The sequence below is a fragment of the Melospiza georgiana genome, chromosome 18, assembly GCF_028018845.1.
Source record: "Melospiza georgiana isolate bMelGeo1 chromosome 18, bMelGeo1.pri, whole genome shotgun sequence".
Classification (NCBI taxonomy): Eukaryota; Metazoa; Chordata; class Aves; order Passeriformes; family Passerellidae; genus Melospiza; species Melospiza georgiana.
Genome location: NC_080447.1, coordinates 12,627,451 through 12,645,064, shown reverse-complemented (window position 1 = coordinate 12,645,064; position 17,614 = coordinate 12,627,451). Strand labels below are relative to the sequence as shown.

The 17,614-nt window shown below is 54.7% G+C and overlaps 1 protein-coding gene across 3 annotated transcripts; it reads left to right on the top strand.

Moving 5' to 3' along the window:
* Positions 1-54: 54 nt before the first annotated feature.
* Positions 55-16,747, top strand: ZMAT5 (zinc finger matrin-type 5). Of its 3 annotated transcripts, none has more exons than XM_058037006.1 (6): positions 55-119; positions 6,469-6,691; positions 7,053-7,115; positions 7,538-7,618; positions 13,953-14,064; positions 16,530-16,747. In XM_058037006.1, exons 2-6 carry the CDS (start codon positions 6,565-6,567, stop codon positions 16,657-16,659), a joined length of 513 nt encoding a protein of 170 aa, XP_057892989.1. In that variant the 5' UTR covers positions 55-119; positions 6,469-6,564; the 3' UTR covers positions 16,660-16,747. The 3 variants fall into 3 exon arrangements, with proteins under 3 accessions (XP_057892989.1, XP_057892988.1, XP_057892990.1); XM_058037005.1 differs by having other exon boundaries at positions 60-119; positions 6,466-6,691; XM_058037007.1 differs by lacking the exon at positions 55-119 and adding an exon at positions 329-406.
* The last annotated feature ends 867 nt before the right edge of the window (positions 16,748-17,614 follow it).

Sequence of the window (17,614 nt, the reverse complement as noted above, 5' to 3'; positions counted from 1 at the left end):
GCCCTTGGGGCATGCTGGGAGTTGTAGGCTGCGCTTTGTGCCGTTTGTGACCTGCGCATGCGCTGTTGCCGTAAGGTATTGTGGGAGTTGTAGGCAGCGCTGCGCGGGCCTGGCCAGAGGTGAGTGTGGCGGGGGTACCGGGCGGCCCTGTGAGGGGTCCCGGTGAGGCTCCGCTCGTCCCGTCCCTCCCGCCTTGTCCTCAGCGGCCTCCGCTGGGCAGCCCCGGGGCTGTGCGGTGAAACCGGCCCGGCCGGGGCTGGGGCCGGGGGGCGGCGGGGCGGGAGGGCTGAGGGGGCAGAGGGGGCAGAGACACCCCGGGCCTGCCCTGCCCTGCCTGGGTGTCCGGCCAAGGGTGACGGGGACAGGAAGGAGGATGCGGTCACTGCCCTCAGCTGACCCCCGGAAGGTGGGTGGGACGCGATTTGGGGTGGTTTTTGGGGTGTTTTCTGCAGTTTGGGGTTGCAAAAGGGGATTGGTGTCAGTGTCGGGGGAGTGGGAGAGGGTTATGGGGCTCATGAATCGTGGAATGGTTGGGTTGGAAGGGACCTGAAGCCCATCCAGTGCCACCCCTGCCATGGCAGGGACACCTCCCACTGTCCCAGGCTGCTCCCAGCCCCAGTGTCCAACCTGGCCTTGGGCACTGCCAGGGATCCAGGGGCATCCTGGGCACCCTGTGCCAGGGCCAGAGGTAAATTTGGATTTAGGAAGGCAGAACACACAGGGCAGGACAGGGGAATCCTTACACTGAGGCTGTTTCCCCACAGGGCTGTTGCTAAACAAGTATCCATGAAGTTCCAGAGCAGACCCTCAAGTGACTGTTATTGCTCTGTTGTTTTGTCCCACCCCCTCAGAAGTAGCACAAGGTCTGGCTGCAGAGGAATGTCTCCTGATTTATTAATATTTTTTTTCCCTCATGCAATGACTGTGGGGACATGTGGGATTTTTCTGGGTTAAGACAAGACCTCTGCTTGTTCTGGACGCCTGGAAGGTGCCTGGCACATTCCTGTGCTGTGTTATCCCTTTGGAACCCCAGAATATCCTGAGCTGGAAGGGACCCACAGGATCATCCAGCCCAGACCCCCAACAACCCCACCCTGTCCATCCCTGGCAGTGCTGCCCAAAGGCTCCTGGAGCTCTGGCAGCCTCGGGGCCGTGCCCATTCCCTGGGCAGCCTGGGCAGTGCCAGCACCCTCTGGGGGAAGAGCCTTGCCCTGAGCTCAGCCTGAGCTGCCCTGGCCCAGCTCCAGCCATTCCCTGGGTTCTGACCCTGGTCACCACAGAGCAGAGCTCAGAAAAACCTAATTTTTATTTTTCAAATGTAACTGCTCTGGATTATCTAACACAAATCCCCCAGCTGCCCATTAATTGCTGCCACCAGGATGGTTTGTGTGTGGTGGGATTGGTGTTGATCCCAAATCAAGCTCTGGATTCCCAGTGGAAGCTGTCCCCACCTGTGGCAGGGACTGGGATGAGATGAGCTTTAAGGTCCCTTCCAACCCAACCATTCCAAGATTCTCTGACAGCACACAGGGAATGGCTCCCAGTGCCAGAGGGCAGGGGTGGATGGGATATTGGGAATTGGGAATTGTTCCCTGGCAGGGTGGGCAGGCCCTGGCACAGGGTGCCCATCCTGGATCCCTGGCAGTGCCCAAGGCCAGGCTGGACACTGGGGCTGGGAGCAGCCTGGGACAGTGGGAGGTGTCCCTGCCATGGCAGGGGTGGCACTGGGTGGGCTTTAATGTCCCTCCAACCCAACCATTCCATGATTCCATGATTCCTCTGGGTGGAATGGAAAGCAGCATCTGTGCCTCTGCCATTGGGAAGGTGCTGGCACACTCTGCTGCCATCCCAGCTCTCCCTGCAGATCTGAGCCCATTTAAATTGGCAGCTGAGTATCAGCGGGCTGACACTTGGATTTAATTAACTCACATCTGCCTGGGTGTCCGAAGTGGCTGCAATGGCCCCGAGCCCAGGCTGTGGGACGGCAGAAATTGAGGTCAGGGCCCGGCAGCAGCTCCGGGGCCGCTGTGGAGACACGGACAGCGAGGAGTCTGTGCCCCTTCCCGGCCACCTTCCCCCAATATTCCCAGTTAGATTGTGCCTGGGCCAGTCTGACCCTCGCTGCTGGGCCAAAGGCAGCAACTGTGGTGTATCACCCCAGAGATACCTTGGCTTGCTGGAGATTGCAGCTGGGCACTGAACAAGTCCAGGCTTGTTAGGAACCCCGTTTACCTCAGGAGGAATGGCTTCAGGCAATGGTGAAGAGAAAAATGATGGATTCTGCTGGAGGGTTTAATGTCCAGAGGTTTATTCCATGGTTACAGAGGTCTGAACGTGAGCAACTGCTCCAACAGAATCCCGGCCGCATGGTCTGATCACCTTTTTAAGCTCAGGGACAGGGGGAGGGGAGGTACAGGTGAGCCACCAACCAGGTGAGAGGGGCAGGGTCTCAGGGGAAGGTGACACCCAGACAGGCCAATGACCTCTGGGCATAGGGGCATCCTTTGAACTTGACCAAGCACACGACGCCTTGCTGGAATGTTCAGCCTGATTGACAGGACTCACTCAGCATGGGGGCAAGGGGGAAGAGGTACAGGCACACCTGGGGAAGTGACCTGGAAGGCCAAAATGGGACATCACAGCACACCACAACACCTTCCTGCCTCTGCCCGGGGAGACGCCCCCAGGGGCAGAGATACAATCTGCGGCTGACACAGAGCACCGTGGAGAGCTCTGGCGGCAGCCGGAGCAGGGAAATGTTGTCGGAGTTTCATTTTTCTCTTTTCTCTTCTGTTTTATGGTTGATTTATGTTTGCTGGTTGTCGGTTTCTCTTCCCGGCTGTTTTATGTCCGGGGATAGCTCAGGGATGCCACTTGCTCGGTTTCTCGGCTGTTTAGGTGGCCTGGAAAGGCCCAGAGTGACCTTGGGCAGCCCGGCGCTTCAAAGGACGAGGAGAGACTTCTGATCTTGTTTCGGTCTCAGTGTTTATTAATTGTTTATCTAAAAGATTTTCTTTCAGCCCAACAGAGGTCTGCTCAGCATGTCAGCCATGGGCACACTCCCGAGCCTCCGGGGCGGTCACTTATCTTTATACCTAAAGTTACGTGTACAATATTTATGATTTTTCCCCAATACCTTCTATTCTTATTAACCAGTGCACTTCTAGTAAAGACCAATCCCAAAGTGCCACCATCACCACAGAAGATGGAGGCCAAGAAGAAGAAGAAGAAGGACAGGACACACCCCAATTCCTCCATCTTACTTCTTTAGACCCCCCTGTACAGAAATCCTAAACCCTGTGTTCTACACCTTAATTAACTTATCCCTTCACCATTCACCCAGTGAAATCCTCCCAGTCCTCATACAGGTGTCATCTCCTGTGTAGGATCAAAGTCCTGCCACCAGACACTTCTGGCAACATTCCAGGACTCCCGAGCCCCCCAAGGGTGTTCTTGGTCACTCTGCACCCTCATCCTGAGGTGCTGAGATCCCACAAAATGTGGCATGGGGATGGTGCCCAGGATGTCTCAGCTAGAGTTGTCCCAAACCCCTCTCTGTCACCTTCGAGGTGCCTCGCACCAGGGTGTTGCTCACCCAGCAGACACAGCACAGCACTGCTGTTACACTTTCATACAACAAACATAAAGCCCTGGGTTGTTGGAGTTTGTTTTTTTTTTTTTTTTTTTTTAATTTTAATTTGCATTTATTCAGGAAGACTTTTAAGCTGGCACAAAGCCTGGCTGGAAGCATTTATGGCTGCGGTGGGCCCAGGTCTGAGTGCCCTGATTCAGTTGCAAATCAGGGGCTGGAGATGCTGAGTGGAAACGGCCAGGCTGAGGCAGCTCTTTGTAGAACAGCTACATTTACTTTATTCCATAATGACTGAGATGGATTTAATTAGGAGCCATCTCTGTTTTCAGCTGAATAATGCTCTTTGTTTACTGCCGGAGCCGTTTGGGGAGATGGAAATAGGCTGGTGCTGCTCAGAAGCAGCTTCTGACTCCTCTGGACTCACAGAGTGCTGGGAAGTGCTGCTGTTGCAGAGAGTTGGCATCCATGCAGTGGAATCCTTGAAAAGATGGGGATGAGTGTTGGGTGTAATCACTGAGGGGGAAAGTCTCAGGGAGGATCTGATACCTCTCTAATTGCTTTTTACAATCCCTCCGTCCCCTGCAATGGGAATTGCTCGGAGAATTTGGGAGAATTTGGGAGCAGGCAGCTGTGGGATGTGGGATCTGGAGTCTGCAGGAGCTTTCTGCCCTGGTTGTTGGGGGAGGAGGGGGAAGGAGCTCCTGCAATTATTGCTGTTGGAGTGATGAAAGGGAAAGTTTGAAATACGATTTCAAAGGCTGGCTGCTGCTGGGCTTCCGCAGGCAGAATTCCCTGGGAGATCTCTGCAAACTTGTGTGGGACCACTGCAGAATCTCATTTGTTTTCCCTGTCTGCAGCATTCTCTTCTGCAGAGATGGAGTGCAGGAGCCAGCAGCTGAGACAGGGAGATTTCTGTGTCACCAGGAACTTTGGGAGACTGTGGAATAGCATGTGGAACAGGGATTTTTCAGTGTTTAAAAGCTTTGTTCCCCCTGAATTCCAGCAGCTTCACCACAGTGCTGCAAACCTGCACAGCTCAGGGATGCAAACCTGCAAAACTCAAGGATGCAGAGGATGAGGGAATTTGTGGCTCCGTGCTCATTAAGCAGTGCTTGGGTTTGGATTCTTGGGCTGGAGGAGAAGATTTCAGACCTCAAGCCCTGCAGAGCTGGGTCAGGATCAGCCCAGGGCATGGGGGATTTGGGGTCCCAAGGAAGGAACCTCAAAGGGATTCCAGTTCACTTGGAATATCTGAACATTTTACCTTCAGTGTGGAGGTTTTCAATCCAATATTAAAAATCTCAGAAGGTTTTCCCGTGGAATGCAGCTTTGCTTTAACTTGTGGTGTGAGGGCTCAGAGATTTGCAGGGGTTTGATTTTGAAGCAGCAGTTCCTGGGAGCAGGGGAGGGAGGGGGATGTGGTGCTGTGCTCCTGCTGGGATGGATGTCTGGCAGGAGGCTTGGCAGCCCTGCCTGAGCTGGGCACACCGGGCTCTGAGGGGTTTCCTGGTGCTCTGCTCTTCATCCTGAGCCAGGGGAGTCAGCCAGGGGGCTGTGATTGATTCTGGAGCCATTTTATTTATGAAATCTTTATTTCTTTGCTGGTCTCTGTGCCACTTTTTAAATGCATTCAGCTGTCAAAGTGTCAAAACGTGGAGAATTGCTTTAGGAGTTTATCTCCCAGCCCATCCATCTTTGCCATTCACCAGGTACCTCTGTATCCCTCAGGAGAGAGCTTGCAGCTCCTGCAGGGTGTTTGTTGCACCTCCAGCAGGGACATCTGATGGGGACAGGTGCCTGAAGGATAAAACACAAGCTGATCTCACCTGCACTGACAGTGGCAGGCCCAGCACAGGTGGGAGCTCCCAAATTCTGTTGTGATCTTAGTGCTGTACTCAGAGCAGGCACACCTTGGTGCCCATAGGCTGGGGAGGATGAGGAGAACAATCCATAGAAAAAACAGGTGGACAAAATGAGCTTCACTGAGTTTCTTCCTTACCTTCCAGAGGTGGACACTGGGGAGTTTCCTTTCTCTTTTGTATCAGCTTGTGGAGGTTGTGGTCAAAGGTCCCCAGGACCTCCAGCTCCTCCTGTGTGCACCTTGGGTGGTTTGTGCTGCACCTTGGGTGCTTTGTGCTGCACCTTGGAGGGTTTGTGCTGCACCTTGGAGGGTTTGTGCTGCACCTTGGCTGGTTTGTGCTGCACCTTGGGTGGTTTGTGCTGCACCTTGGAGGGTTTGTGCTGCACCTTGGGTGCTTTGTGTTGCACCTTGGGTGGTTTGTGTTGCACCTTGGGTGGTTTGTGCTGCACCTTGGGTGCTTTGTGTGCACCTTGGGTGGTTTGTGCTGCACCTTGGGTGCTTTGTGTGCACCTTGGAGGGTTTGTGCTGCCCCTTGGGTGGTTTGTGCTGCCCCTTGGGTGGTTTGTGCTGCACCTTGGAGGGTTTGTGTGCACCTTGGAGGGCTTGTGTGCACCTTGGAGGGTTTGTGCTGCACCTTGGGTGCTTTGTGTGCACCTTGGAGGGTTTGTGCTGCCCCTTGGGTGGTTTGTGCTGCACCTTGGAGGGTTTGTGTGCACCTTGGAGGGTTTGTGTGCACCTTGGAGGGTTTGTGCTGCACCTTGGGTGCTTTGTGCTGCACCTTCCCTGCAGCCTGTGGCTCTGTTTCCTGTGCTCTGAGCTCGGGGAAGGAAATCCTTCCAGCAGAGCTGTTGTTGCTTTGGGTGACAGAGATAAATGCAGATCAGGCCTTTTCTCCCATGTACAGGCAGCAGATCCTGCCCCAGCAGGCTGTGATGGACAAGGGTACAAACTGTTGGGTCTCACCTCTTTCTCTGCCTGCCAGCCCTGAGTGATTTGAGTTCTCCTTTGGAAGCAGGCACTGTAAATCCTGGATCCTCCATTCCCATGGCTGGACGCCCAGGAGCTGCCTGGTGACCCCAGGACTTGCTGATGCTGTTTTGCCAGGAGAGAGATGGGCAAAAGGTACTTCTGTGACTACTGTGACAGGTCCTTCCAGGACAACCTGCACAACAGGAAGAAACACCTCAATGGAGTGCAGCATCTGCGGGCCAAGAGAGTCTGGTACGACTTATTCCGAGGTGGGTGCTCCCAGCTTCTGCCACTGCCTGCCTGGGATGGATGGGGAGGATGAGGAAGAGAAAATAAATCAGCACTGATGGTTTAACACTCTGTGTGCCAGCAATTTGAGCGTGTGATGCTGCTGGATCAGGCAGTCTCAGAGGTGAAAGCCTCGTGTGTGGCTCTGACTTGTCTCAGCACACAGTTCCAGGTGTGTTGGTGCCAGCCTGAGGAGTGCAGTGGGAATGGGCTAAACTGGCTGTGAAACCATTGCCTGGGTGTCCCTCTGCTTCCTTGTGCTCCCTGACCAGTTTGGGACTGGACAGGATGGGATTTTCTGTGCCAAGGATCTTTACCTGGGTTCATCCCTTGTCTCCCCAGATGCTGCTGCCATCCTGCAGGAGGAGCAAACCAAGAAACCTTGTCGGAAGTTTCTGCAAACAGGTGAGGAGTTCTGAGGTGGAAAGAAGTGCCTGGGCTCGAGCAGCTCCTTGCAGAGCCAGCCCAGGGCTGGAGGGAGGGGCTTGGGCCTGTGTCTGGCATCCAGGTGTGATGGAGCCTGGCTTTGCTTGCACAAGAACCTCCTCTGGGTGGTTCTCATGGGACTCTGGCTCTTCCTGGAATTATTAAAGTTGGAAAAGACCTTTAAGATCACTGAGTCCAAATGTCAGTACAGCATCACCATGTTCATCATTAAACCATGTCCCCAGGTGTCACATCCACAGACTTTTTTGAGCACTTCCAGGGATGGTGACTTGGGCAGCCCATTCCAATGCTTTACAACCCATTCTGTGAAGAAATATTTCCTAATATCCAATCTAGAGAATTTTGAAACTGAATTTTCAACTCTCACTATTTCATTCCAGGACAGTGTGATTTTGGGTCCAACTGCAGATTTTCCCACATGACAGAGCAGGACCTGGAGAAGCTGAGTGCCCAGGTTCAAGGTGAGTCCTCCAGCAAGGCAATGCCTGAGGGTCTCCTTGCAGGGGGAGTTGCTGCAGGGGATGTGAGGGCTTGTGCAGGCTGTCATCCCTTGCTGCCTGCACAGAGCCAGCCAATCCCTCCTGCTTCCCAGTGCTGTGTGAGCCTGGAAGTGCTGCAGTTTGTCATATGCTCCCTGCTCTCAAGCTGCTGGCACAGACACAAACCTGGAGCTGAGCAGTGCTGCTACCACTTGGCAGCAAGAGTTTGGAGTGGCCTTCCTGAGCCCTCGGGGTTTTGTTCAGTCAGGGAATAAAAACTGTCAGCAGCAGAGGGCACTGGTACATCACATCCCCTTAAATTTATGGATTTGATTTCCCCCCACCTTGCTGCTATTACCAGGGAGCTGCTGCTGCCACCCGTGGGAAGAGCTGGTGGGAAGAGCTGTCCTGTGAAAGGGGTCCTGGATCCAGAAACAGCCTCTGCTTGGGTGGCTTTGGAGGGAAGTGAAGTGTGGGCAGAGGGTGGATGGCAGCTGCTCCCTGCTGGGAGCCTGCAGAGCACTTCTGAACTCTCTCATTCTGGGACTACCATTCTTGGAGCTTCTTTTCTTTTAGGGGAAAGAGGTGGTAGCTCTGTTTTCTTCACTGGAGTCATTACTTTAGTGGGTAAAGAAAATCACAGAATCACAGACTGGGCTGGGTGGGAAGGGATCTTGGAGCTCATCTCACTCCACCCCTGTCATGGGCAGGGACACCTTCCCCTAGACCAGGTTACTGCAAGCCCCATCCAGCCTGGCCTTGGACACTTCAGGGAGTGTGAGTGAGGTGTTGGTGAGAACTTGTGGAATGGTTGAAATCCCCACTGGAGATCATCTAACCCTCACCATGCTGCAAGCAGGGTGAACTCAAGCAGGGTGCTCAGGGCTACATCCAGTGTGTTTCAAATATCTGAAAGTTGGGGACTCTGTGGGTGACCTCATCCAGCGTTTGACTAGGTTCATAAAAAAGTGTAATTTTTAAAATATTTCAATAGAAATTCCTGATGAAAATTCCCATATTTTGGGTTGTGCCCATTGTCTCAGTAGTGGGGAGCCCAGCAGTGGGTGCAGCACCCAGATGTGGCCTGACAGTGTGGAGCAGAGGAGGATTCCTTCCCCAGTCTGGTGTCCCAGTGCAGCCCAGCTTGCAGCAGCTCCTATGCTCAAGCTGGGTGCTCAGGGCTACATCCAGTGTGTTTCAAATATCTCAAGGCTGGAGACTCTGTGGATGACCTGATCCAGCGTTTGACTAGATTTATAATAAAAATGTGGAATTTTTAAAGTATTTCAATAGAAATTCCTGGAAGAAATTCCCATATTTTGGGTTGTGCCCATTGTCTCAGTAGTGGGGGGCCCAGCAGTGGGTGCAGCACCCAGATCTGGTCTGGCAGTGTGGAGCAGAGGAGGATTCCTTCCCCAGGCTGGTGTGCCAGTGCAGCCCAGCTTGCAGCAGCTCCCGTGCCCACACCCTCTCTGCAGCCAGCTGTTGTTTTGCCTGGAGTCTGGCAGAGCCAGGCTGAGGTGTTGGAAGTGTGGGATGTGACAGGGGGGTGTGTGTGGGGCAGAGCCTCTCCTGGCCCTCCCAGGGACCCCGATTAGGGAAGGAGAGCTCAGGGGGAGGCAGGCAGGCACACAGAGCTGTTCCAGGTTGTGCTGAGTCAGGCAGAGCCCCCGAGGTGACTCTGACTCAATCTCTGAGCGCTGCTGGCAGTCAGTAAAGCCACGGTGGGGAGGGAGTGCTCCAGCCGTTCCCACAGCCATCATCCAGCCAGAGCCTGTGCCTGACCCCCTCTGCTGGGCTCCCCAGGGTGCCCAGAGTGGCAGCACAGGCACCTCTGGCATTTCCAGGCGCTGGTTGCTCTGCAGGAGCACTGGGAGCTCTCTGGAGCAGAGCAGGGAGGGCTGGCAGCTCCTCGGCGCTCGGGCAGCTTTCCTTGCCAATTACACTTGTTATTGAGTATTGACTTGTGTCAAATGGGTCGGTGTGAGTGCAGGATTGGCTGCTGAGAGCCAATTCCAGGGAGATTACTGGGAAACCTTGCATTTGTGCTCCTGAGTCAAACATTTAATTTACCAATTAGCCCTGAAGGAGCGATGGCCAGGGGACAGGGGTGCTTGGTTGAAGAGTTCAGTCCTGCTCACCTCTCTCATGGTGAGGTTTCCTCCATCACACAGCTCTGATCAGACCGTTTGGAGGGATTTGGGGTAGGGAAAGGCTCAGCAGGGTTTGGTGGAGGAGAGGGACAGCCTGTAACAGACAGGATGGAAGGAGCAGACACTGTCATGAGGACATCCCAGCCCTCCTCCAGCTGCCAAAGCACCCTTGTCTCAGGTGCTGGGTGAGGAGGGCAGAGTTGAGGGCAAGCTTGTAGTGGCAGGGTGTGTAATTCACACAGGATCCTCCATCAGTAATATCCCACATGCATTCCCACTCAGCATCTCTGAGCCATGAGCCAGCAGGATTGGAGCAATCTGGACCAGGCTGCCTCTCACTGACCCAGCTGGGAGATTTTGGCAGCTTTGGAGCCAAAGGTTATCAAGGATTTGAGATGAGCTGAGAGGCTGGAAGCTCCAGAGCTTTCCCAAGCCTGGGGGGACCATGCTGGGGGTGGCCAGGCTGGTGGGGGATGCTTTCCTGGTGGGCCCACAGTGCTGCTTAACCCCCTTTCCTCAGCTCTGGTGCAGGCAAAGCCTTGTCTGACTTTTTTTTAACCCATCTGAACCGTGATGACACTTTTTTTATCATGTAGATATTGAACCTGTCCCTGAGTCCCTGTGAGTATTTGGCATTGGTGGCTCTGTGTCCGTGAACTCACCTTGATAATGAAGTATTTTTATCACAGCCAAAGGAAACGTGACATTATCCTTAACATTTGGCCCTTTTAATGCTGGGAGTTCACCCTGTAGTTTGTGTAAGTTTTGTGGGTTAAGCAGGAAAATTTCTGGATGATTCCATGTTCTAGAACAGCTTGGAGCCTGGCCTACTTTGGCATCAGCATCTCTGCACCCTGTAGAATATCCTCATCAAGAAGCAACAGTTTACACCTTCAGCAGGGAGGGAGCTCATATTCCCAGCTGTTCCCCCATCAAAGCATTAGCCTTCTGCATCTGCTGCATCATTCATCAGCCAGACACTTGCAGGCTGTCATTTTAAGTACAGTCATGTCAGGAAAAGTCACTGTCAAATTGCCATCTCCTTGCTCAGAGTTATTGGCTCCCCGCTAATCCGTGTCCCTGGTGCAGGCAGGATCGACCTGCCTGGGCTCTGGTGGCTCTAACCAGAGGAGGGCACAGCTGGGGAGGGTTTGCAGGGTGTCCATGAGGTTGCAGGGGTCTGAGGGCCCTGCTGGGGTGGCTGGAGTTCACTGGTTTAACTGGGCAGGGAGCAGGAGTGCTCACCCTGGGCTGCAGGGCTGTCACTGGTTTGGCTGCTCTGATAGCAGGGGCTCCTCAGCCTCATCTCAGCCTGCTCTGGTGCTGGTCTTGTGCTCTGGAGGAGCTGGGCTTCCACATCATCCACCAGGGAGGCAGCTGAGGGATTTCATGTGCATCTCTTTGCTGGTGGGAGCTGAGGGATTCCCTGTGCATTGCCTTGCTGGGTGACCCCCAGCAGATATTGGCAGGTTCCATCTCACACAGCAGTGCCTTTGTCGAGAATAAAACCCATGAGGAGAGAAGATAAATGTGGACCCTGCTCTGGCATCATTAGAGGCACTTCACAACTGCAGATGCTCTTTCAATTGGCTGTAATCAGACTTGAAGCAAACACCACAGTGAGGAGGAGGAGGAGGAGGAGGAAGGGGGAAGCACCTTCACATCTGCCCAGCTGCACAGGCATGTGTGTGGAGCAAGGGCTGGTAAAGACCTTCCAGAGCTGCTTCTTGGAATAGCTGTTGGCATTCAGGGAGTATTTCCAGTTTCAGGGTGCATTTGGTGGTCCCTGGATGGGATGTGTGTGCTCCTGAGGGACATGGACATCATCAGGGTGGGCAGAGCTGGAGAGCTGCCTGTCCCTGCTGCCACATTTCTGAGCCTGAGGTTTGGGCTGCTCTGGAGCAGCAGCTCTGGAGCTGTGAGAGCAGGGAGACAGCTGGATGTCTTTCTGATGTGGATATCTGGGGCAGTGCAAATCCAGAGTGGATCCACAGCATCCAGTGAACTTTTCTGGCTGGGACCATGAGTTGTGGCTACTCCATTCCTGCTGTGGTACCTTGGAGCTCCCTGCTCTGAACAGAAAAGCTTGGACTGTTCATGCTCTGTTCTCTGTTGGGGCTGGGAGCTGGATGAAGAGGAAATCACAGTGGTACAGAGATGTGGGAGAGATTCTCCATGATTTTCTTCCCTGCCCCATTGAAGCTTCTCACAGACACTCCTTGTCTGTCCCCTTGCTGAGGTGGGATGTGCTCAGGAGGTGGAAGAACATGGAACAAAGGGAAATAAGGTGCTCAAGGTTGCCAGATGAGTGTAACCCTGAGTGTGAGCATTGCCCAGCTCTCCAGGCTGAGCTTCTTGCCTGTCCATCTCCCCACCTGGCCAGCTGGTTGAGCTGACCCCAGGTAGCTCTGATCCCTGGGAACAGCTGTGAGAGACTGGGACATTGCTGTCCCCAACCTCCTCACTGGGCTCAGAGCAGCAGCCAGACCCCAGCAGGCTTTCTGTGGTGGCATTGGGCACATTGTCACCCCAGCCAGCAGCAGCAGCTGAAAAGGCTGGATGACAAATTATCCATCTGGCTGCTCATTGTGTAGCACATCCCTGCCATCCTGATTTAGTATTCAACAGGCAGATGAATAATTGGTTGCCACCAGTAGGATGAAGTGATCCTTCACTCTGCCCAAGCACTATTAATTTCACACTCTGTCTGCAAAGGTACAATATTTTCCTTAAAGCATGTGACAGGGGGTGGGTGGGTGTGGAGCAGGCTCCTGAGGGGCATGGCTGCAGGTGCCTTGATCCCTAAATGGGATCAGGGGTCCCCCAGAGGGATGGATGAGCAGGGCTAAGGGAATGACATGCAGCTGCCTCTGTTTTCTTTTCATTGTCACCACTATTTGGGTTTCTGTTAGGTGGGAAGTTCCCACTAGGCTGGGATCACTGGGAGTGTGTCCTCACCCTGATGTGCTGGCAGGAGTGTGGCTGTGTCAGGACTCCTGCTAGCCCTGGCCAGCACCAGCTCCCTCCTGCAGCTGGGGACACTGGGGAGCTTTGCTAACTGGGCAGCTGTGGGTTTGTGCCACGCTGGCTCTGTGCCCTCCTCCCCAGAGGGTGCCTGTGGGCATCTGCCCACACAGCCCTTCCAGAGTGATTGGAGGGGTTGAAATCTTGATTCAGTAAACAGCAGAGGTTTCTTACTGGTTTCCTTCCTCGTTCCTACCCACCATGAGAAATAGAACAAGGAGTAATGGGTTCAAACTGAAAGAGGGGACATTTAGGTTAGGTATAGGTTGGAGTCAATGATCTCTCTTGAACCTGATTGATTCTGTAATTCTGTGATTTATGGAAGAAATCCTTCCCTCTGATGGAATGAGGGTGCCCAGAGCAGCTGTGGCTGCCCCTGGATCCCTGGCAGTGCCCAAGGCCAGGTTGGACAGGGCTGGGAGCAGTCTGGGACAGTGGAAGGTGTCCCTGACTGTGGCAGGGGTGGGACAGGATGAGCTTTGAGATGACTTCCAACCAAACCATTCAGTAGTTCTAAATACAAGAACTTGTCCCCTGGTTCTCTCTGCCCTGGTTCTGCCCCTGGGCTGGTGACAGCTCTGCCTGGGCTGAGCAGGGGCTGGGGACACATCAGGCAGGGAGCTCCTTAAGCAGCCCTGACAGCAGCTCTGGGATCTCTCTGCTGCCAGGAACCGTTCACACTCCCCGGGCTGCCAAGGCTGCATCGATCCTGACACTGTCCCTGTCATTTCCACCTAACAGGGCAGGGGTGGCAGCGTTGCTGCTGCCACTTGGAGGGACACAGCTCTGGACACAGCTCTGGAAACAGCTCAGGGCCAGCCAAGGCTGTTCCAGGAAAGGATGAGGGTGATCTGCCCCGGGGGGAGATGTCAGACTCCCCTCAGTGCCCAAACTGCCACCGTGCTGGTTTGGCTCTTGTCCCCTGCTCTGCCTGGCTGCAGCTGTCACCAGGCATCAGATGGCAGGAGGGCACAGGAGGAGGGGCTGCCCAGGCATGGTGCACACTCTCCACCCTGTGAAACTGCAGGGTAATGAGCAGCAGGTTTAATGGAGTGAAAGGACAGGGGTCTGGTGGCCCTTTCTCTCATGGCCCTCCCTCTGATCCAGCCCTCTCTGATCTCAATCTTTCTCTCAAGCAGGAGAGAAGAGGCTGAAGGAGCTGCAGAGGGAGGGAGCAGATATCCCACCGGGCACCATCGAGGACTGGCTGGACAGGAGAGCCCAGAGGCTGAGTGCAGCTCAGAGCAGCAGGTACTGGGTGCTGGGTTATCCAGGTGTGGATGCAAGGGGGATCCCACAGGAGGGCTGGGATAGAGGAGGGTGCAGGGCATCAGAGCTCCCAGCACCCCTGGCAGCACTCATGGGGGGCCTGTGTGTGGGTGCAGCCCTGCCTGCCCCACCAGGGATGCCTGCACAGGGGACACTTTGGGAACAAGGCACAGCAGAGAGCTGCCCTTGCTCTGTGCAGGGCTCACAGACACACCTGGAAGGACAGAGCTGCTGCTGTGCTGGCTCATTACTGCCCGGGGTTCAGTGTCAGGAGCCTGCTTTCATCTGTTGACAGCTCCCCCATGCCCTGCCTGGCAGGGAGGCTGGAATTGGCTCCTCCTCACAGGATCCATTCAGAGTGGGGCACTGCTGTTTCCTCGCTCACCTGACTGTGCCGCAGGCTTAATGGGATGACATTTGGGCACGTGCCAAATCTCTCTTCTGTTCTTTCTCTGTTTGTTCCCGTCCTCTCCGTGTTTGGACTGGGCAGGAGCTTCCTCCTGGTGCTTGTCTGAGCTTGTTGCTCTGGGATTGTTCTGTACCTCAGTTCATCTGCCCTTGGCCTTGCAGAGGTGCCCACATTCCTGTCCCCTGCACTTCACTTGCCCCATTTTGTTTGTCCTGCCTGTGAATCCCTGGAACATGGGATAGATCAGCTCTTATAGAAGATAGCCATCACTATTCCCAGAGGAATTTCCAGACCTTTAAAACTACTTGGTCACACCCAGAGGAATGTTCAGACCTTCAGAACTTGGTCTGTGCTGCCCCCATAGATGCACAAAACAAATTTCCAGGATTGTTGCTCTTTTTCCAGCCTCCCTCTCCCTGCAGGCTCAGAAACCATCTGCTACAGAATTAAGCACCAACTATTGGAACTTCCCTTCCTCTCTCCAGCCTTGCCAATGCCTCTCCCAATCATCTTTGTGCTCCCCTTGTGCCCTTCAGCCCCACATTTCATGGGATTGATTTTTACTGATTTCCAAAGGAAATGGTAGAGAATGGATTTCCATTAGAAAAGGATCCAAAGCCTCAAAGCTTCTGAGATGCCACAAGTTCCATGAGTGTGAAAAAGGGTGGGTAGAGGAGAGGGATCCCATTAACACCTTCAGAAAGGAAATATCCCTGACCTTGCTGGCCGCTGGAGAATCCCTGTGGGACAGCCATTGAAAATGCTCCAGCTGTAGGTAAACCTTTGATAGAGCACTTGTAACTCATGAGAGCCCAGGGAATTGAGTACCCAGGCAGCATCCTGCCTATTGATCAGTCCTGCTGCTCAGGAAATGCTCATTAGGTGATGGCTCAGCCTTGCAGCATTCCCTGTGCTCCACATCCACCGTGTGCCTGAGCCACAGTGCTGGGGGGAGTGACACCAAATATCCCTGCCCAGAGGGGCTGGTGTGTGTCCTCATGGTCCTGCCTCATCCTGGGCTCTGGAGAATCCCCCCTGAGGGGATAAAACCTTGAGCCAAGTGACTTTGATCTGTGTTTGCTGCCTGGAAAACGCTCCTGGAAAACTACTCCTGCAGCTGGCTCTGGGCCACGGCCCCGCAGGGAGAGGAGGGTGCTGCTTCTCCCCGGGGTTATGTAAAGGAGTTTGATTAGATTTCTTCTGGCATAACAATTAAAAAGATTCATCAGGATCGGAGGTAGAGGCCTGAGAGGCTGCAAGGTTGCTGTCAGGGCTTGTGTGAGAGAACAAATGAGCTTCCTGCACTTGGGAATTAATGGAAAAGGTAGGTTTCCCATGAATTTAAACATGCCCCGGTCAAACTGGAGGCAAGGGACAGATGGTTCTTGCTCCTGCATTCTTCATCCCAGTGTGGTGTTTGCAGCAGCCTCGAGCAGTGAAGCTGAGGAGAGGGGCAGGGACAGAGTGATTCCCAGGCTGTGGGGTGAGGGAGAAGCCTCTTCCCTCTGGAGGGTCCTCTGGTGCACACACCCCGCTGCTTTGGCAGCTCCTCCGTTTCCGAGGGGTCCTTGTCCTTTGGGAAGTGCACAGCTGGCTTGGGATTTGGGCTGCTCGGAAAGAAACATCTGCTGGGTTTGTTTGTTCTCCCAGCTCAGCTGTGTGAGGAGTGGGGATGGAGGGGCTGGGAGCAGCCCTGCTCCCTGCACCTGGCAGCTGTGCCTGCTGAGCCCCTCTCAGGGGGCTCTGCTGCTCCCCCCAGCCCAGACCCCTCACCTCAGTGACCCCACCTCAGTTTTCACTGGCACACACTGTGTTAGGCTGCCTGGATATGCTGGGAATGGTCACAAACTGTTCTGGTGCTGGATTTGGGATAGGGGGGGTGAATGAACCCATTTGGTGATAACCAAACCCCTCCTCTGCTGGCCCCTTCTCTTTGGGGGCTACTGGAGGGGGCACAGGGAAGCCCAGCCCCAGCCTGGCCTTGGTGTCAGACAGACACACTGCTTCTCACCTCATCCCTCTCCATCTCCCCTCACAGTGCTCTTCTTGAGAAACCAGCACCGTTCCAGTACCCTCTGGGCTGGCCACCAGTGCAGGAGCTGCCCCCATCCCTGCAGGCCCCCCCGCCCGGGGGGTGGCCAGTGCCCCCCAACCTGCAGTGGGGCTGAGGCACCCCAGAGCCTGCCTGGGGCTGCCTCTGGGAAAGGGACAGGATTATTTATACACGTTTTTATTTCAATAAACCCTCCTCCTGCCCGTTGCAGCCTCCGTGTGTCGTGTTCGTGTTCCTGCTGGCCCGGCAGCCTCCCGTGGGCTGAGCCACTCCCCTGGCTCTGGAACGGGGATCTGTGCTCAGCACAGCTCCAGCCCTGCACAGGGGCTCTCTGTGGTCACCTGGAGCTGGCATTCCCCAGTTCCTGGTGGGATCCATCCCCTCAGATCACTGCTGCCTGCTCTCACTCCAGCTCCATGCTGGGCTCTGTGATCCAGGCTGGAGATTCCTCAGTTCCTGGGTGGGATCCATCCCCTCAGATCACTGCTGGCTCTGTGCTGGGCTCTGTGATCCAGGCTGGAGATTCCCCAGTTCCTGGTGGGATCCATCCCCTCAGATCACTGCTGGCTCTGTGCTGGGCTCTGTGATCCAGGCTGGAGCAGTACCCAGGCTTTTAGAATTGATGTTTCGTTTCTCGGGTGTTGGTGCCGTGTTTGTCCCTGATAAATTCAGGGTGGGACCTGCCTGGGTCCAGGTGCTGGAGCTCCCAATGGAGAGCCTGGGGAGCTTCCCTCAGCCCTGCTGCTGCTGTGCTGGAGGTGAGGGGCAAGGAGGGAAAATATTCCAAGGTTTCTCCACAGAGAGACTTTGATTCATCTCTCCTTGCTGGTAAAGCGTGGGGTGAGGGAGGCCCTTGGCTGTCTCAGGAAGGGAGCAGGGTGCTGCAGCTCCAGGGCAAGGGGGGATCCTGTCCAGCAGCATCCCAGGAGGCAGCTCTGGCAGCAGGTTTGTCCAGGAGGGCTGTGCCCACTGCCAGAGCATTCCAGGTTTGGCTGGGCAGGGAGGTGGTGGGTCCAGATTCATGAAGAGCACGGGCAGGAGCCAGCTGTCTGTGGCCAAATCCTGCCTGG

Coding starts and splice junctions, on each gene's coding strand:
- ZMAT5 (XM_058037006.1), top strand. CDS start 6,565: ATGGGCAAAAGGTACTTCTGTGACTACTGTGACAGGTCCTTCCAGGAC. Junction 7,116..7,537: donor TCGGAAGTTTCTGCAAACAG/GTGAGGAGTTCT, acceptor ATTTCATTCCAG/GACAGTGTGATTTTGGGTCC. Junction 14,065..16,529: donor AGTGCAGCTCAGAGCAGCAG/GTACTGGGTGCT, acceptor CTCCCCTCACAG/TGCTCTTCTTGAGAAACCAG.